The sequence below is a fragment of the Zychaea mexicana genome, assembly GCF_025766255.1.
Source record: "Zychaea mexicana strain RSA 1403 chromosome Unknown BDB00scaffold_117, whole genome shotgun sequence".
Lineage (NCBI taxonomy): Eukaryota > Fungi > Mucoromycota > Mucoromycetes > Mucorales > Lichtheimiaceae > Zychaea > Zychaea mexicana.
Window position 1 is genome coordinate 1 of NW_026516780.1, and position 20,460 is coordinate 20,460.

Genomic DNA, 20,460 nt, shown 5'->3' on the forward strand with positions numbered 1-20,460 from the left:
TGCAAGTATGGTTTCGATGGCTCCGGGACAGAATGGAATACACACCAACAAGGATCATGATCGATTGCAGTCCAGTTGAAATTAACAGCATCAGAGAAGTTTATGGTCATCAAGTTCAAGTTCTTCTGTGTCATTGGCACATTAAAAGAGCATGGGAAAAGTACATCACGTCCAAGGTAATACCTTTTAGTTAGCCACATTATCATATATTCAATATGAACATTTTTTTAAATATTGGGCTATAGATCAAAACTACTCTGTCAACAGCCGATATGAAGAAAAAAAGAGATGAAGCTCGTTCTGCCCTTGGTGCTTTGATGAATTGCAAAACTGTCGTTGAATTTGTGCATGCATGAGATTAATTTGGTAAAAAATGGCGAGATACATATGAGCATTTTAAACTTTATGGCTATGTGTTGGACTATTGGTATCCTAAGCATCATCTTTGGTGCAAGGCTTGGAGAGAGGTACATTTTGGGCTCGTTTTAGCTTTATTTTGCGCTTCAATATTATTTAAGGTTGTATGTTAGAATGCGTCCTTTCATACAAATAATCTGATCGAAAGCTGGCATTCCAAACTTAAACGCAAATATCTTCCATACAGTCGCAATCATCGTGCTGATCGTATGATCTATGTGTTGACGCAGTTAGTCGAAAATGATTACCGTGCTCAAGTACTGCGTGTTTTTGCTGGTGTTGAAGAAACAACAGCGACTAGAGAAGCTCAACAAAGGAAAAAAGAAGCTTGCAAAAAATCACCAGATGAAGCTGACCGTATGATAACTATCTATGATGATCGTGTATGTATCATTTCTGTATGTGTGCGTTTACTTTTACAATTGCTGATTGTACTATGGCAATAGGTTACCTGTCAATCTTTTACTAGTTCTGCTTTGTATACTTTAAAATTTGAAGAAACCGATAGCAATGGCGTTATTGGTTCTTGTAGTTGTGAGGACTTTAAAAAGCGTAACCAGCCATGCAAGCATATATATCTTATCGCATATCACACCACCATTCCAGTAATCATAATTTAAAGTTTGAGAATTAGTACGCGGGCTGAAAAATCGAGACCAATCGGACTGAAAAATTTCCGGCATTTTAGTAGTATTCAGCCCGCTTTGTTAATGTGAAGGGCTCGAGCACTACACGGGCTGAATAGTTTGGTACTCTACTCACATCCATTTCTGTGACATATTCCATATTTAATAGTAGAATATGTAGCACCTATTCACGCTTACTCAAAGTGTGTGTCCTATGTCCAGCAACTCTGATTTGATAGTACATCTCTTATTATCCAATAATTCTCAATGGAATGCACAGCCAGAACGCTCAATAATATATGTTACGCTAGATAAATAATGTATGTTTAGAGATAAATCTGATAGCTCGTAAAGTACTGGCATCGGGTAACACCACAGTAGGTTCAAATCAATGGATGTAATCATACACCAGCACCTAACGTCTCCTTCATTACTGTTCTTTCGCATGTCCCTTTTCAATTAAGTCTTGATAGACCGCTAAACGCTCATTACATATTGGCATTTTTCTTTTCTCTGATGAACTTGATCACTGTTGATACGATCAAATTGCTCCAGTTAGAAGTGCAGTGGCTAAGTATATACTGGATGCATTCACTGCCAAGTGTCACATTCAGCTGGTCATCGCAATGCTTCTTTATTAAAAGATTGCTCTCATTACTAAAATTACATTGGCCAAGTAGAATTACTGTTGGCCATCCACTACTTTTTTTTATAAGCTTGCTCTCATTGCTATTACGGTGGCCCAGACCAGAATCGCCTTGGCCACATAAATTTGTCCTTTGCATGACTGTAAGCTATAAGTTTATTTTCATTGAGATATATATCTGTATCACATATCAAGGTGGGGTAGCTTGAAGACAATACATCATATATAAGATCCTTCAGCCCGCGTATAAGTGCTCGAGCCCTTCACATTAACAAAGCGGGCTGAATACTACTAAAATGCCGGAAATTTTTCAGTCCGATTGGTCTCGATTTTTCAGCCCGCGTACATAAATCTCTAAAGTTTTCCTCGCCATTCAACAACAACAACAGCATCATCATCATAAATACCAGCATCGTCATTACCAGCATCACCATTATCATCTACGTTGTCAACAACATTAACAGCATCAGTACAACTACCACCACCATCCTTACAGCAGCAGCAGCAGCGTAGAAACGATCTGCTCGCTGAATATGAACGCTCGAAAAATCAACTTGATAATTTATTTGCAAAAAACAAATACAACACAAATAGAGAATATGCTTGTTCTACAAAAAAGGCTATGCACAGACATAGAAAAAAACATTAGTCGAATAAAGATTATAACAAATATTTAGCAGAGATACTTATCACATGTATTCTGTTTGGTTGGACTTCGCATATTTTTTTTTGGATACAGTTGTGCAGTTGTTGGACTTGCAATATGGGACTTGGAATTTCTCCATGCTTGTGACTGACTATCCTCTGACGTAATTTTTCTTGATGAATAGAGCGACTCGCCCAAAAACTGGAAGTGCACATAATGTCGACAAGACCATTTGGACGATGGAAGGTGTAGACGAAAGCGAGTTGGAAGACGTATCACATCGTACGGGTGAACTGGAGAAAACAAGGTTGATTTGCTGCCAAGGTCAATACGTTGTTTGAACGTAAACTCATGGCAAAATTGGAAGAACGTCGTGATGCTGTCAAGTTCTTGAGCAAGGAAAAGTCTCGCAACCTGCACACATATCCATGGAAAACGCCAACATGGTTCATGCCTGTCACTCGTGTCAAAAGGAATTGTCTTCCTGTCGCAGCCTACGCGATCATCTTATAAAAGTCCACAGTATGTTCTTTTGTTTTATTGAGGTTTACTTTAAAAAGAAATATGTTGAATTAACCATCTCCTGTAGAGCTCAACTTTGAAATCGAACAAATTTATCAAAAGCGTGGCAAGAACTTGTAAGTAGCTGGTAATGCTGAGAAATTCCTTTGTACTAACCACGTTTTACAGTGACAATTTCATTTCAAAAAAGTATATTGATACTCACGTAAGTCTTATTTAAAGTGTTTCTCGCACACATACGTTCTTTTTCGATATTGAACTAACACTACTTCTAGCCAGAACTTGAGTATACTCGCCGCTTTGAGTGTTCCAGTTGTCGGGAACTATTTGGTTGTATCGAAGAACTGGGAGAACACTTTTGCAAACATATCCAACCAAAAAATCCCAAGAAAAGACCGGTTAAAGAAGGCACAAGTAGCAACAGCAGTAGCAGCAACAGCAGCAAAAAAAAGGTAAGCTTGATTGAATCAACACATAGGCTGTTCGTGCTAAAATGTGAATCATAGGTTTCTTTGAACAAGGGCAAAAAGTTGCACACGTTTGACTGCCAGTTAATTTCAAAAATAAATATACAAAACGGCCCAAAATTCACATTGGAGGATATGAAAAGACTATCACCAATGTACTCGTTTCGATTCCAAGGCGCACGTTATCCCGCGAGCGGTGATGTTGATGTAGTCGGCTACTGCCGTTCCACCCATGCAGCCATTCCAACGCCGCCCATGATGTCTCTGGATGCAGCAGTTATCAAGCCGGACAATCACAAAGCCAAAAACACAAGGTAAACGAAAACAAGCTCATTTATCGCCATCTTTTTTTTTTTTTGGGGGGGGGGGGTTTCTTGACAGATTTTACAACTATTGCCATGTTTTATATATAGTGGCGGCATGCAAATCAGAGTGCTCGGTGTACCTCAACAGGGCGCAAAATCACGTGTCGAGACACAAATCAAGCTATGCATCCAGCTTGTAACCGATGACGGCGATAAGGCACAATGGTGGTCACACCTTAAACTTCCCGAGCACAAGGTCGCGAAGGATAAACTCAAGCGCCAGATCATGCTGTCAACCGCTCCCAATGGCACCTGGATCGCCAACGTCGCCGGCCTTGATAGCAACAACATGCCGATGAGTCCAGAGAAGATACTCTTTTTGAGTGCTCGTGTGATCTGCGCTAGTGATACATCCAGGAAAATCGTTACTTGTTTGGGATGCATTCACCGAGAGGTAAGAGCTCTTGATAGCCGTTTAAAAGGGGGACTATGACCCGATTAACTTGCCAATAACCAACAAGAACAGCGCCTTCTAACGTCTTTGAATCTACACCTTGAATCTTTACGCATCCTCCGCCTGGCCCTTAATTGCAAAGATGTCGATGAACTAGAGGATTTTCATTTTCATTTTGGGAAAGTGCCCGTTACTGCAAGTAAGGAAGAAAGAGGTTTATTCCTCTGTATCCGTCACACACTGCAAGACTTTGTATCCAAGTGCAGACGTAAGGCGGCTACTGTCCCTACCAACCACGAACGCACCTTTTTTTTCGACCGAGTCATGCCTATCATCAATTATTTTGCAGACAACAGCGGTGCTGTTTATTTCGAATGGTGAGAATAATCACGTAGCATATTGAATATGAAGAATCATAATTAACTACTCTTACTTAGGGGTGAAAAAAAAATTATTAGTCGCCAAGCTGTAACGCTATCTGTGGCTCTATCACAAACCTCAAGTCCCAATTACGCTGATGGTATTGGATACTCGACGACTGTTGATGTCTTGGATGAGGAACGCATAATGATCGAGTGTTCATCTGGTGGCCGAGAAGAAAATATCCAGCATACCTACGGCGATAGCTTGAAGCTCGTCGAATCTCTTACCAGTATGCTGGTTCTAAAAGCATACAGACGATGTAATGCAAATTTCGAGACATTTATCAAGTTCAAGACCGTTGGCATCCAGTGTGTCAAAAGAACGTTGACGCTGTTCATTTGGAACTTTGGTTGCTGGTACGTACTATGAAGTACATTTTTAGAGTATCATAGAAATCATGTTATATTGTTTCCCCTGAATTGCAGGTGGAACTGTGAGTCCTGCGAATCCATCATATACCAAGGACGAACTGGCGCATCAGCTCCGTGAAACGAAAGCCAAGGTTCTTGTGGCTCACTCGTCCAACGTGGACACGGCTTTTGAAGCGGCCGACATTGTCGGCTTGGCCCGGTCAAGCATTTTTGTATTTGGAAAGGGGATAGTCAAGGGTGTGCGGCCATACGTTAAGATATTGCTTGGTGGCCGTCTTGCCAGAACGGTCGAATTCAAGTTCGAGAAAAGCTTGCGTTCCTTTGCTTTTCCTCAGGAACAACAGGTACACATTGCTGCACGGCTAATTATTACTAAGAGATATAAAACTAGCGTTTAAGCAAGTACAAAACAAATAACTAATAATTCCACAAACGCTTTTTTTGTAAATCTCGTAGGCAAAAGTAAAGGTGTTATGACGACGTACGTAATAACAGACGGACAAAGGAAGGCAAACCCGTACTCTGTGGATATCTCAGAATACTGCAATACGAAATAATATCACGGCAATATGGTCTCCAACATCTGAAAGCGAAGCAGCACGTATTTTGGCAGTACTCCCCTTTTTCCACATTTATGGCTTGATGGTGGTTTTGCATGCACCCTTCTATATGCAGCGCCCTGTGTACATTCTGCCGCGTTTCGACCTGGAGCAATTCTGTACCACGGTCCAAAAGTACAAGATCTCCTTCGGATGTGTTGTGCCACCAATTTTGCTTTTATTAGCAAAATCGCCTGCTATTGACAAATATGACCTGTCGTCGCTAAAGGTGGTTGTGTCTGGCGCAGCTCCTTTGGACGCAGCTTTGGCAGACGAGGTACAAAAGCGGTTGAATTTGAAGGTGAAGCAAGCGTAAGGATCCAATATCTAGAGGGTTACAGGGATCTTGTGAGGGTAATGTTCGTAAAAGTGTAGAGCTTCTTTAAACAAAATGTATTTTTTAGGTATGGCCTCACCGAGACAACTCCAGTCGTTTGTATCCAGCCTAATAATAACATCGTTCCAGGTATGATATGAAAATTTCTTATACACAAATTTGAGAGAAAAGGAACGGTAGTATTAGACTTGATGGTTAATAATTCATCTTTGTGAATAAGGCTCATCGGGTGTACCTGACATGTTTGCCAAGGTCGTGGATGCCGAAAATGGAAAAGGTTAGCTATAAACGCGAAATCTTTTAACTCATAGGCGGGGAGGAACTGGAAAATAGGTAAAATAATCGTGGTGCTGACTACTGGGCGGTTGCTACTGCTCATGCTAGAAATGGGGGTCGGTGAACGTGGCGAGTTGTGGCTGAAAGGACCGAATATCATGAAGGTTTGTTGTTATGCCTATCTGTGCTTCATATTTTTTAGTTACTGATGAATAACGATTCTCGATAAATTAATTAACAGGGCTACCTTAACCGTCCGAAAGAAACTGCCAATTGTATTGACTCTGAAGGCTACTTCCACACTGGGGATGTCGCTATAATCGATTCAGCCGGTCATATTTATATCGTTGATCGTATAAAGGAGCTAATCAAATATAAAGGTTTTCAGGTATGTACTTACTGAGTTTTAGTCAGTACAGTGACACGGCGTGTGCTGAGGAAAGAGGCTTTTTCAATAACAATCATGAACATATGTCTTATTTTTTTTGCTTGTAAAATATTGTGTAGGTTGCACCTGCTGAATTGGAAGGCATACTGGTAAGTAGGTTATCATTCACAAAACCAAAGGGATGAAAAATTGTTTTTTTTTCTCACTACATACTCTCGATGTGCAAGCTAACCTAAAGATCATGTATCTATATAATAGCTTAAGTACGCAGACGTTGCTGATTGTGCCGTCATTGGCGTATACGATCATGAACAAGTCACTGAAATACCACGTGCCTATATCGTTCTCAGACCAGGTGTACAGCAGGGCGAAAAGGTCGCGGAGGATCTTAAAAAGTTTGTGGCAGACAAGGTGATTCTAGCTACAAGCAAATCCAATCCGTGATTTTCCGTGATCAAATCCCCAAGAGTGCTACTGTAAAAATTCTGCGAAATGTTCTGAGAAATGAGGTCAAGGCCGAAGAGGACGCGAAGCGAGCATCCAAGTTATGATAGAAAGACACAAGCAAAGCATATATGATATATTATAGATAATGCAGTAATTGTCTAGAATCTTTACGCAGATCACAACATCTGCATATGAATAGACCTATCCATCATGAGGCAAAGATTTAGTCAGTAGGAAACTTGATCAAAAATACACATCTCATTTGGATTATAACAAAGTAAAAGGATGACAAAAACCAATACTTTTCGGTTACACCTTAGGTAGAAGAGTTATAGCATCATTGAGGAGAATCCGTCGTTTAGCTCTTTTCTATTTTGGGGTGCGAACCTTGATATTACTTCTCGGTTATACTAGTCAGAACTTGATAGTCATAATTTTGCTCTTTTGCGACCGTTGAATGATACCGAAAGTTCACCAATATGTGTTTTCCGCGGCCACGACCACTAGTTACTGTCAGCATCCCCGCAACAGCAGCAGGAACCGAGGCTCGGCGTCATTATCGTTGCAATCAACATAACATGTAGCAGACAAATATGGAGGCCAGCATTGTAGCAACTGTTGTTCCTATTCTACAAAAACCTTCATTTCGCACTCGCAGATGACGCATGTAGTGTTAGGTTACACCATTGCTCCGGATCAAAAACACAACCACGCCTATTACGCCTGTTCCCTGCTGCATAAAACCCAGTTACGAGAAGTGGCGTGTGAGTCCTACAAAATAAGGGTGGGTTAATGAACACAAAAGAACAAGTTTTGCAAATTACACTCATCCTCATCCGTTAATACCCCACTGTGTATGATTTTTCAGGCACATAATTATTGTTGTTACGGTGTGTGGGAGCAATGGGTTTCGATGCGTATCCATGTATAAGAAGAAATAAGTTGTGAGAGAGAGAAAGAAATATGTGGTTGATTTACTATAAAATTGAAAAGAAAAGTATAATGAGTTAAACTATATGTGGCAAAAGAAAAAGACTTATACAAAGACCAAATAATCAATAACAACATCGACTTACCAGCTTCTCTTCCTTAAGGCCATCTCTCAAGAAGGTGAAGTAGGGGTGACACCATCCTCACGGAAGTTCAACAAGGCAACCATGCCTTCGGGATCCATGGACTCGGATGACCAAAAGTTTTGCTTGATGTGCATATTGAGTCCGACTTCATCAACAAATACGCACTTGTAGTAGTTGATACCGCTGGATTCGAATGCTTTGGGCCAGTTGATCCTGGCGCCGATCGTTTCGTCAGAGTTTCGATACTGGAAAATATGCTCCAGTTCTTCATTGTAAGCCAACATTTCTCGGCGAGGCTCTCGAAATTCATGGCGTCAGACTTGGTATCATAGTATCATTGAAGGAACTGGGAATGTTCGGCGGTCAGGGTAGAAGGACAACCAGGGGACTTGCCCATGGTACTCGGATTTACGCTTCACCGTTGACAAAGCGTTCCAGTAACGTTGGGAAGCTTGTTCAGGGATCAGTAGGTCGCATTTAGCTTCTGCTGCATTCAATGTGACGTTTTGGATTCTGTCAATCAGTTGGATAATTTTTACTTCTCGGTACACTAAATGTGCCCATAGAGCAATTAGCAATTTTATGTTGGATAGCAAAAGATCGGAAAAGTGTTTTATTACGACGGATACAGTGAACGGATATCAAAAGCTATTGAAGGGTATGACAACATTGGATAACATACTTTTTCGAACAATGGTTTCTTGCTGAGGACTTTTGCGAGGCCTTCCCCTGCCCTTTTCCACTGGTACTGTCGCATTTTAAGTGGCCACGGTCGCAGTACAGTGCCCGCTCGCTATAACGATACACCCTGTGGACCGAAAAACCGATCGTTACATCGAATTATCGTTATATCGAATTAGCTCTCAGAGTAGATGAGCTCGGAATAACATTTATCCATAGTCTACTTAGATATCCTCTGCAAAAGAAGAAGGAAAAGAATGTGCTGGAAACATAATTCAGCTAGCATCCATCATTAGCTTAGCAATAATCAATGAAAAGAGAGGAAAACATCACTTCTTTATCCCCAAAACGTCCTCTCACTTACCACTGCTGACAGAATCGCAACTGCCTCCTCTCGCATTATCAGTGAATTGAAGGAGAGTTGGGTACATTATTTATTTTTTTTATCAAATACTAAAGTTATGCTGGCTAATTGTTCCTGATATGTAAAGGTAGTTGAAGATCCTGAAGAAGACAAGTAGTAGAGAAAACAACATGAAGAACAAGAGCAACAACATTCTTTGTTCTCCATAAGAGAGCATATATAAGTGTCATATGGTCGAATTCCTAAAAGATATGGTAGTAGCTGATTATGAAAGTGACGCTGGAATTATCTCTCATCTAAGAAAAAAGTTGAAAACGCTGGGTGCTGAAGAGCTAAAACAGCTAAACAAGCAGATATTCTATCTTAATATGAAAAATAGAGTGCATTATTTACCGCTCGATAAACCGATATTCTCGAAAATTGTATCGTTCATCGTTATATAAAAATACCGATATTTTACTAAGTAATCGGCCTTGCACCTGAGAATCCTATCGTTATATCGAATTATCGTTATATCGAATATCGTTATAGCGAGCAGGCACTGTAGTCGAGGTCGAGGTGGAGGTTGGAGGATCGGTTACCTAGGGTGTGGAAGCAGCCTGATACATATTATGAACTAGCAATTAGTAAAAAGTCTGGAATACAAGTCAAATATTATAAATTACCCTTGGTGTAATTTTTATTTTGGCCATTTGACACAAGTGATTGCACGTCAACTGTAAATCCACTACATTTGTGGGATACAATTTATACATATCACCGACTTCTACAGTATAGTATCCCATCTTCACACATAGCAACGTCGGTATCGTACATAATCAAACATCATTGTTTAATTGAACCAGCAACCAGCAAAAAAAGATTTACTAAAAATAAAAAAAGCTATCGCCTTAAAGCAACTTTCAGAACATCACTGTGCACTCTAGTGATCCTGCTTGGCTGAGGAGGGGCACGAGATCGTCTGGGTCTCGGAGGTGGTGCTGGCATCCCGGTCGGTAGGTGCGCATTAATTTTCGAGGCCGTTGCCTCGGGCATATCCACGGTTCGGCCAGCATCCTCGACAGTACGCCCTTCAAAGAAGTACACCTTAACACCGTAACGATTTCCTCAACGATATATCGACGGCTTGTCCTTGTTTATTGCTGTTGCTTTTAAGGTCCCCGTTCCCGTTCTGGTTCCGGTTGCAGTTCCCTTTGTTGTTGTTGTTGTGGAGGTGAATATGGTGGTGGAGGGGAGGGGGCATATGGAAGACCATCGTCAAAATAATCCGTGGTTCCTGGTGCGTCTCCTCAATTTGTTACTAGCGACTGAAATACGGCCACAGCCTTTTAAATATATTTTCGTAGACATATGATTTGAGTAAGATCGATCGAATAGGCAATAAAGGTCTCATGTAATAGTTGATGATCCGTCACGTTGTACAGAGCCGCTGCATAAGGAAAGCACATTATAGTAAAAGTCTACAGTCAAGGACCATAAGCTAGAGTCGCACAGGACAGCTGCAAAGTAAAAGTCCACAGTGGAGGTCTATAACCTACGATCATATTGACCAGTCACTTATGGAGAATACTCAACCCACAGTGGAATAGAGCCAATCCGCAATGGGACTTTTTCGTTTGACCACCAGTGTCAAACACCATGGGAAATTTTCTGAACAATCTGAACAAATATTGTCACACAAATCTCCACATTGGGACATTTTCTGAACAATCTGAACAAAATAATCTGAACAATCTGAACATTTCCTGCAACACAAGGCTTCTATATTCGTACAGTAGAGGATAAACATCTGAACAACCTGAACAAACTGAACAATCTGAACATTTCCTGCAACACAAGGCTTCTATATTCGTACAATAGAGGATAAAACATCTGAACAAACTGAACACTTCCAGTAACACAAGGCTTCCATATTTGTGCAGAAGAGGATAAAACATTTAAGAGAAAATATTTATTTACAAGAAACCTTTTTTAAACTCTTGCAAGATCTGTAAGACTAATGTCTCCCGGAACTATCGAAGGATGAATCAAGTAGTATCTATCATCGACCAGCGATGATTTGATCATTCCAGCAGGATTCAAGATGTTCTCTATTTCAGTAACATACAACTTATCGGAAGGCGTGGAACCATCTAGTCTACGATGTACATGTGGAATTCCGTTGTATTGTCGTTTTACTCGTCTTGCACCTGGTCTTGTGGTTACTGGACCATATTGATCAACAGTAACACCACCATAAAGTTTCACCGAGCAAAGCGGACGTTCATCACCTGTTGAAACATAATTAGCATTCGTGTAAGTATAGCACTCAAGGGGAACAGATAAATTATTATACTCAAAACCGTACCTTCAAATTTGTGTGCGAAAAATAAAATGACCTCACGAAAATAAGTACCGGTTACGCCAGGCGTCCGTGTGGGAAGAGATAATGCTACCAACGTGTCAAGTTTCGAAGAAGTGGATGGATATGCCACACACCTGTATATGGTATGTCCAAAGGTGAACAACCGTTTTCCAATCACAATTTCGTCGGTCATTGGAGAAGAAATTGCATGGTCATCTTCGAATTGATTGTTCCAGAACCTCCTCAGGTAGTGCTCCATATTGTATTGTTCACCGAAATTGGCTATGGATCCTGGATGACATTCCCAAAGCTCTATAATCGGATAGCTTGGGACTGTCGGTATAGTAGGAGCTTTCTTGTGGCTGGTCCTGCAAAAAGTCTTCCGGGTTGTACACGCGCTCAAAGTTTCGCATAAGGAGTTGTCGTTTTATAATATTGCCTGCGTTGGCACCAGGAGAAACTCTCGATTTTACGTGTTTTTCGAAGAAACCTAAAAAAAATGGTAAGTTGATTGTACTTTCATCATACGTTATTTTGGATATTACCAATTGCGCGTTCGGCAGACCTTGTGCTATACCCTCTGAGAGGTCCGAGAGCTTCTATGGTCGCAGGAATATGACGAAGGAGATGAAAATTGACAGTGTACATATTATGCGTGACTTTGGTCTTCAAATGCATATGCCAAGTGTCCAAGTTTCTATCGTGAACATCTTGTTAGTGATATCTCCTTCCGCATTCAGGGTATGTTTAATAATGTATAACTTACGATCTAATTCTATCTAGATCATCCTGATCAATTTCCCAGCGAAGAGCTAAAGAGCATCCAATCACATACGACATAATGGCAACAACCTGTGAGGAATCGGCACCATATGTTGATACTAACTGCTCGAATACAAGTGTTGGCAGAACAAATTGCATAAATACCACCCAGTCGACTGCTCGCATGAACTTCCCCTTTTTGTCGACATCTGATAAACCAAAAAAAACTGTGAGTTAATGTTATATAAATGATGGCCTTATGTAATAAGTAATGTTAATGTATACTGACTAGAGAAGCTACCCTCAAATTCAGATGATGGTATTGTGGATAGCGAATTGACAATGGAATCACCAGCAATGGCCGAACACGCTTGCTTGGATAGTTCAATAGTACAATCAACGTTTGCATATTCACGCGAAATCATTGACCATATTTTTCTTGTGCAATTTGCTCCAATAAGATGCAGTTCGTCCAAGCCGAAAAATGTATGTCCATGGAAAGACTTTAACAAGCTAAACTCGGTTGCTTTTATGATTCCAAAGCCCTGTAAGTGGAAGAGGATATGAATTGAAATGGGCAGTAAGAAAAGGTTTTGTGAGAAACAAATTGCCTGGTTTTTTTGCATAAAAAATAGAATCCAATATACCTTATCACCCTCAGTGAATTCCTCGATCTCTCTTGGGGTAGGCATCTCATCATTATCGATATCTCCAGGGTAATAACGACCATTTCCTCTACCAGCTGGGCTGACTTGCGATATAGTTGTTATCCGGCATTGACGGCAGCCATACAAAGCACTGTGTCCCGCATGATGACAAATCTCTTCGACCCCAATGATATCACCACTGGTTAACATCAGATGTACGTTGAGCTCGAACACGCCACTTGGACAAGTAACCCTCATTCCAGCGTCTTGAAGGATTCGAAGCTCGTTTAACAAAGGCCTGAGAAAACTGTACAAGTTTCCAGTGTGATCGGCCGGGATGATTGCAACTTGCAGCATATTTTTTGTTTTGTACCTATAGTTAAGTACTCATGAATAACAGATATAGAAGTATATACACGTTTGATTCTAATTATATAAACATTTACCTTTCTAGAGGCGGTAAGCTCATGATGACAATATGTAATATTGTCATTTTCGAGTTATTACTGCCTTTGAATGCGGAAACCCCATCTATGAACATTGAAATAGCAATGTCATTTGCATTTGGGAATAGCTCTTGTTTGCGATCTTAGTACACTGATCCGTCAAAGATGTCAGTTGACACGCCTTCCTCAGTTTCTTGTGGAGTTTCTGACAGAAGTGCGCGGGTACGATCATCTGCAACAAATGCTGATAGTTGCTTCGCGAACGGGAAATACGACATAGTCTTGATAGGGGATCCATTACTTTTAAATTGTGTGGCTTCGCATGAACAAGGATCCCTTGAGCCTAGTGGAAAAAGTCGACAGCCTTTCGGGCACATATGATACTTGATTTCTTGGAGGGTAAACAAGTTACCTAACCGCGATTCACTCTTCTGGGGGGAAAACAAAGGTTCAGTACCTATTTTATTCTATTAGTAATGATTGCTTGTAAATAACTATGAATTGTCGTCATTCGAATAACTTACCAAGTCCATCACCATCTGTACAACATTTAAGAATCAACAGGAGGTTGGATGCCATCTATTTGCACATGTAAGAAACTAAAATATTTTTATGCATAGTAATATGTAACTCAACTTACTACATCTTCGAACATGGTTATCAATGTCTTTACGATAGTATGAGAGAAAGCACTTGGGGCTAGTTTGTAACTTAAGCAAAGGCATGGTGGAAATAAATGAAATTGGATGAAGAAAATACAAAGGATAATGAACTGATAGACTGTAATAGTGTCGGCCCAGATACCTACAATCGGGAACGTGAATGGGTAGACAGTGTCAATCAATAAATAAGGTGAGACTCGGATATATCAAAGGATAAAACGATAGGGATCCATATAACTCAGGATCCCGTCTTTATATATACGTTGAGTAATAGGGGGCTAGCTATCGTCTAAGTATTGATCTACATCATACTGTTGTATCCAACATGATCAATAACACATATTCTTTAATCGGTCATTAACGATTGCTGTTATTTCCCTCATAACCTCACGCAAGCCTTGAATTGTTCGCCCATAAACCTCAAATTTTATTGGCCAGATATTTTGCCTAGTTAAAAATACCACTTGGACTGCTATTTCCTGATTTGAGTTCATTATTTTGAAGTTTTTGTTGGCACTTGTTTTTATTTGTTGTCCCTGGATCTTGTATCTTATACCATGGAAAATTATCTTACCACTACCTTTATCACTCGCCCAGCAAATGATGATGCGCCTGCAACATTATTTATTTCGAGATCAGAATATCGCAACTGGATCGAAGCTCAAGAGACGCAATACAACTGCAAGTTTTATAATAAAACGAAAACTGAACGTGGACGCAAAGAGAAGAACGAAGAGTATCTTCAAAATGGATACACATCTCCTCCACCCGGTCAAAAGCGCAGCAGAGGAAGAGAAGCATTCTACTTCAATGAAGTAAACCTTTCGGAAAATTTTATTGTAAACATAAAAAACATTTGTGTGATACTTATTAGATGACTTCTACTTCTGCTTTGTGTATAATCCATCTGCGATAGTACTACACGTGCCAACGGGCTGGTCCTCCTCGTGGAACGAACTCATTTTGTTGCAATTGCCAAGCAGGATTTACTGCCTTTGTCAACCAAGACAGTGAAAACAAGGACATGATCACGGTACAATACCGGCGTAAGCATACTGGTCATGAACCTGGCAGCAACATAGATACAACATCCGGTACACTTCCTCGCTTTGTGATGCAATTCATTCAAGAGCAAGTGGAGAAAAGTCTTACCTGGAGAAATATCAAACATATGCTTCGTCTCGACAAAGATGTTCTTGATAAAATCTTGGTTGACGAAACATATGATAACATACCTCAATCCATTCGAGTCAATTATCACCATGTCTATTATGCAATGAAAGTGCATCTTCGACGTCAATCCCAACTTGATCCTTCGATGGCAATCAGTCTTGGTAAATGGGGTGACAAAATAGAACAAGAGAAAGGACATTTTACTTCAAAAAATCTTGATAGATATGAAGAGGGAATGTTCTTTTTCGCGTTCATGTCACAATGGCAATTAAAGGTACAACAATCGATCCAAATGGATATACATTATACACGTACGTAATCATATATATATTCCTTGTTATATAGCAATTGAAAGAGGACGGAGACCTTGTTTGTCTTGATTCAACCCATAAGACTTGTGTGGATGGTGCCAATCATGACTGTTATCTCTATACACTTGTAGCAAGATGCAGGACTACCGCAAAGGGCAAGCCATTGGCGTGGATGATCACAAATTCACAAGCTCAATATCCTATTTTGTATTGGCTTCAATGGCTGAAGGATGAGCATGAATATATACCACCCCGTGTTATAATCGACGATTCTGATACAGAAATTATTGCTATTAATAAGGCGTATAACTATGTAAATGATGATCCGTCCACTAACACATTTACTGACAAAGTGAAGATACTTATCTGCCACTGGCATGTCCTTAGAGCATGGAAGAAGAACATTCTTTCCAAACTCACCGCAAAACCGTCCACTCCATCGAAGACTCTGAAGGAGAAGAAAGACATGCGTGAACATGCACTTTCCCTAATGATGAATATGATGAAAGCTGAGGTACCAACGGATTTCGATCTTGAACATGAACGATTCGAAACTTGGTCCATTGATAGTGAGGATGAATGGGAAAGTGCTCGTTTGTATTTGTACTTTGAGAGGGAGTTTCTTCCTAAACGTGAGAAATGGAGCCAAGCATGGCGCAGTGTAAGTTTTTGCTTCATCTTATATTTTCATGTCATTTTTCGACGAATTCTGTTACTAACCACGAATAAAAGCACCATCATCACATAAACACAAACAACTACATAGAGAGCTGGCATCGTCACCTCAAAGAAGTTTACCTACCAAGCTTGCGAAGACAACGTGTTGACGTGCTTGTCTATATCCTTTAGAGCCATGTTCTTCCAGATATAATGCAAGATCATGTTTGTACGGTAGCCAACTTTAGGCTTCGTACAATGAACAAGGCAGAAAGAATGAGACTTGCAAGAGTCAATGAATTGAACGGTAAGTATCTCTTTCGCCATTTAATATAATATTATTTCATATATACTATTATACAAACCTTTTTGCGCACATCATAGATGAAGAAGCCGCTGCCAAAATTGTTGGTCAAGAAGGGAACGTTTACAAAGTACTTTCTTTCACTGACCCGGAAGAAAGTACTACATATGATGTTTCGGTCAATATCGACGAAGATTATCTTGTGTCGTGCACTTGTGTCGATCACCAGACAAACGGTTCACCATGCAAACATATGTATTTGGTATGTAAATACATGAAGGACTTGAGCGATCATTAACCTTTGTTTATATAAAGATCAATCATGTCCTTGGAATCAGTTTGATCCGTCCACTATCACCACCACCATCATCATCATCATCATCGTCACAGCAAGAGCAACAGCCAATACAACAACCACAACATAGCATCATGGAAACTGATGAAGCTGCATCCACAGCATCCGAAACTCTTTCTGAAGAAGCTATGGATAGGTAAAATATAAAAAAAAAATTATCAGATTAATAATAGTACTTGAAATAATGCTTATGTTTTTGTAGATTTATGGATTCTTTTGAACGACTGAAGATTGAAGTCGAAAAAACAAAAACAAAAAAACGCGTATCTGTTCCTGTTCTTGGCCGACTTGCAACAATGTTCAACGATCAAACAAACGAGTTGAAAAGCTGGAACAGCTCAAGAACCGGTCCTTCAAAAAATCAGCCTCGCCATTAAAAGTATTTCATAATTATCAACGTTAATATTAAGATGTTAGATGTGTGGCATGGTCGTGAAGGTTTTTGTTTTGGTGAGATATGTGAGAGACGGAAAGAAGAAAAAAACAATCGGCAAAAGAAATTACGTCACAAGATTTTGTTAGATTTAAATGGGGTTGATTGGTTGCTGAGAAAGAATGAGCGGCAGCCAATGGAAACTAAGGTTTATGGGCGAACAATTCAAGTTTTCGTCGATTCTGATGCAGATCCAGTAGGCCTGGTCAAAGGCCGCTGAAGCTTCAAATCTGAAGGTCGTACAATAAAAACATTCTAGCCAATTATCACACTGATTACTTAAAAAGGTAGCTTCAGCTGTGATCATTCAACTCCAAGGCCAAAGGACCTTCAGCCTCGCGCTCTTTACTTTTTAGGTAAAGAAATATTTGTACGACCTTCAGATTTGAAGCTTCAGCGGCCTTCGATTGTGAAATTTTGCCCACGCAACCGATTACCCGCTATATGAGGAAGGCAATCGGCTGTGAAATTTTGCCTACGCAACCGATCACTTGCTATATAAGGAAGGCAATCGGTTGTCAACGCAACCGATTACCTGCTATATGAGGAAGGCAATCGGTTGTTTACCTGCTATATAAGGACAGCCTTAGCAACTGTGACAGCCTTCGCAACACATAACCATGGAAAACGTTAACATAGTTTATGCCTGTCACTCCTGTCAAAAGGAATTGTCTTCCTGTCGCAGCCTACGCGATCATCTTATAAAAGTCCACAGTATGTTCTTTTGTTTTATTGAGGTTTACTTTAAAAAGAAATATGTTGAATTAACCATCTCCTGTAGAGCTCAACTTTGAATTCGAACAAATTTATCAAAAGCGTGGCAAGAACTTGTAAGTAGCTGGTAATGCTGAGAAATTCCTTTGTACTAACCACGTTTTACAGTGACAATTTCATTTCAAAAAAGTATATTGATACTCACGTAAGTCTTATTTAAAGTGTTTCTCGCACACATACGTTCTTTTTCGATATTGAACTAACACTACTTCTAGCCAGAACTTGAGTATACTCGCCGCTTTGAGTGTTCCAGTTGTCGGGAACTATTTGGTTGTATCGAAGAACTGGGAGAACACTTTTGCAAACATATCCAACCAAAAAATCCCAAGAAAAGACCGGTTAAAGAAGGCACAAGTAGCAACAGCAGTAGCAGCAACAGCAGCAAAAAAAAGGTAAGCTTGATTGAATCAACACATAGGCTGTTCGTGCTAAAATGTGAATCATAGGTTTCTTTGAACAAGGGCAAAAAGTTGCACACGTTTGACTGCCAGTTAATTTCAAAAATAAATATACAAAACGGCCCAAAATTCACATTGGAGGATATGAAAAGACTATCACCAATGTACTCGTTTCGATTCCAAGGCGCACGTTATCCAGCGAGCAGTGATATTGATGTCGTCATTGCCAATAACCAGCAAGAACAGCGCCGTTTGACTTCTCTAAATCGACATCCTGAATCCTTGCGCATCCTCCGCCTGGCCCTAAATTGCAAAGATGTCGATGAGCTAGAGGATTTCCATTTTGGGAAAGTGCCCGTTACTGCAAGTAAGGAAGAAAGAGGTTTATTCCTCTGTATCCGTCACACACTGCAAGACTTTGTATCCAAGTGCAGACGTAAGGCGGCTACTGTCCCTACCAACCACGAACGCACCTTTTTTTTCGACCGAGTCATGCCTATCATCAATTATTTTGCAGACAACAGCGGTGCTGTTTATTTCGAATGGTGAGAATAATCACGTAGCATATTGAATATGAAGAATCATAATTAACTACTCTTACTTAGGGGTGAGAAAAAAATTATGAGTCGCCAAGCTGTAACGCTATCTGTGGCTCTATCACAAACCTCAAGTCCCAATTACGCTGATGGTATTGGATACTCGACGACTGTTGATGTCTTGGATGAGGAACGCATAATGATCGAGTGTTCATCTGGTGGCCGAGAAGAAAATATCCAGCATACCTACGGCGATAGCTTGAAGCTCGTCGAATCTCTTACCAGTATGCTGGTTCTAAAAGCATACAGACGATGTAATGCAAATTTCGAGACATTTATCAAGTTCAAGACCGTTGGCATCCAGTGTGTCAAAAGAACGCTGACGCTATTCATCTTATCGATGAATGAGCAGAAAAAGCTAGTGGTTGAGGAGCGTAGAAGTGCAAACGTACCGATCAGCTTTAACGAGATATTCGACTGGATGCAAGTTTTCGAACTAGTGGCCCATTTGCAGGTTAGTATTTTCCCTATTCATTGGGCGGAAAGAAAACTAACTTTTCTTTAATTTACTCAGGAGTTGGTGTTGGAGCAGCAGCATGTCGATCAAGAATTGCATGCAGAACATGCGGGAATCACGGCAGTCGAGAACGAAGACACAATAGGAAAAGCATTCGAAGACTGCGAAATGGATTTTGATGTTGACCTCGAAGCTACCGAACCAGAATGCGTTGAAGAGCAATAGTGCCCTTGTTATTGTATACCGTTACCCTTTAGCCAACCTTTGTTTTATCCAGTTGTATTTGACGAGTCATGACCCTTTGCCCCTCTACCATTTTCAAAATAATTATTAAATACAGTATGTCGTTGTGCAAGGCGATTATCAACTTGTTTCTTTGATCTGCGGCGTCACGTATTAAATATTTGTCATATTTATCTACTTTATACCTTACACTTTGATTTCCCTTGCTCCAATAGCAACTTTGATATGTGATGATTTTTTTTTACCGAACTACATGATAAAAGCGATAGCCTCTTTTTATACACTATATCGAAGATATCACAGGTTAGTTAACATCTCTTCAATATAATAATCTGCAACAATACAGTGCCAACGCGATAACTTGATACGTGATCACTCTTTCATATTTATATTGAGTTATCAAGTACTGCTATAACTGAAAACTTGATTGGCTAAAAAAATTGGTAATTGGAGCTTATCGAGAGTTTTCTAGCTATTTTGTAGTGAGCATTCTGATGCGCCTTTTAGTGCACCCGAGTATTACAGCATCTTGCTCATCTACAACTACTAGACCGTCAATAAAATTTTGACAATAGCATTTCCGATGGCTGATGGAGAGCAAAGGCGATACTTGCTCGTCAAGTTTATCGCTATATATTCTGTTTTCATCGGCGTGATCGACATCAGATGAGCTGTTGGAAGCTTGTTGCAAAACTCCTTTTCCTATAGGAAATAACAGTGGTTAGTTTATTGTTATCCACACTGCCAATACCGGCTCAAATATATACTCACCTTTGTCCTTTCCTATGTCTTCCAGCGCGCGTTGAGACACATCCGCTTCTACGACTTTCTGTACACATATTTCGAATTTTTG

The 20,460-nt window shown here is 40.2% G+C and overlaps 6 protein-coding genes across 6 annotated transcripts; 4 read left to right on the forward strand and 2 right to left on the reverse strand.

Annotated features, from left to right (window-relative positions):
• The first annotated feature begins 1,300 nt into the window (after nt 1–1,300).
• BDB00DRAFT_849915 (uncharacterized protein) lies at nt 1,301–2,035 on the forward strand. The gene is made up of 2 exons (XM_053125397.1): nt 1,301–1,363; nt 1,508–2,035. Exon 2 carries the CDS (start codon nt 1,629–1,631, stop codon nt 1,896–1,898), a length of 270 nt encoding a protein of 89 aa, XP_052974351.1. The 5' UTR covers nt 1,301–1,363; nt 1,508–1,628; the 3' UTR covers nt 1,899–2,035.
• A 718-nt stretch (nt 2,036–2,753) lies between these two features.
• Nucleotides 2,754–3,632, forward strand: BDB00DRAFT_849930 (uncharacterized protein). Its single transcript, XM_053125398.1, has 4 exons — nt 2,754–2,857; nt 2,925–2,973; nt 3,080–3,309; nt 3,364–3,632. The coding sequence occupies exons 1-3, from the start codon at nt 2,764–2,766 to the stop codon at nt 3,141–3,143; spliced, it is 207 nt and encodes a 68-aa protein (XP_052974352.1). The 5' UTR covers nt 2,754–2,763; the 3' UTR covers nt 3,144–3,309; nt 3,364–3,632.
• Nucleotides 3,478–7,028, forward strand: BDB00DRAFT_884959 (uncharacterized protein; the record flags this gene model as incomplete). Its single annotated transcript, XM_053128373.1, is given in 10 exon segments — nt 3,478–3,638; nt 4,945–5,221; nt 5,415–5,788; nt 5,881–5,942; nt 6,034–6,090; nt 6,198–6,253; nt 6,331–6,477; nt 6,597–6,626; nt 6,736–6,888; nt 6,906–7,028. 10 exon segments carry the CDS (start codon nt 3,478–3,480, stop codon nt 7,026–7,028), a joined length of 1,440 nt encoding a protein of 479 aa, XP_052974353.1.
• A 4,310-nt stretch (nt 7,029–11,338) lies between these two features.
• BDB00DRAFT_849943 (uncharacterized protein) lies at nt 11,339–12,919 on the reverse strand. The gene is made up of 5 exons (XM_053125399.1): nt 12,799–12,919; nt 12,441–12,696; nt 12,156–12,360; nt 11,935–12,086; nt 11,339–11,879 (listed from the first exon to the last, which is right to left on the reverse strand). Exons 1-5 carry the CDS (start codon nt 12,841–12,843, stop codon nt 11,659–11,661), a joined length of 879 nt encoding a protein of 292 aa, XP_052974354.1. The 5' UTR covers nt 12,844–12,919; the 3' UTR covers nt 11,339–11,658.
• On the reverse strand, nt 12,914–14,090 carry BDB00DRAFT_849944 (uncharacterized protein). The gene is made up of 5 exons (XM_053125400.1): nt 14,034–14,090; nt 13,923–13,965; nt 13,809–13,835; nt 13,255–13,692; nt 12,914–13,181 (listed from the first exon to the last, which is right to left on the reverse strand). Exon 4 carries the CDS (start codon nt 13,619–13,621, stop codon nt 13,388–13,390), a length of 234 nt encoding a protein of 77 aa, XP_052974355.1. The 5' UTR covers nt 13,622–13,692; nt 13,809–13,835; nt 13,923–13,965; nt 14,034–14,090; the 3' UTR covers nt 12,914–13,181; nt 13,255–13,387.
• Nucleotides 14,091–17,644: 3,554 nt separating this feature from the next.
• On the forward strand, nt 17,645–19,630 carry BDB00DRAFT_849955 (uncharacterized protein). Its single transcript, XM_053125401.1, has 6 exons — nt 17,645–17,853; nt 17,921–17,969; nt 18,022–18,058; nt 18,129–18,305; nt 18,360–18,856; nt 18,917–19,630. The coding sequence occupies exons 1-6, from the start codon at nt 17,760–17,762 to the stop codon at nt 19,410–19,412; spliced, it is 1,350 nt and encodes a 449-aa protein (XP_052974356.1). The 5' UTR covers nt 17,645–17,759; the 3' UTR covers nt 19,413–19,630.
• The last annotated feature ends 830 nt before the right edge of the window (nt 19,631–20,460 follow it).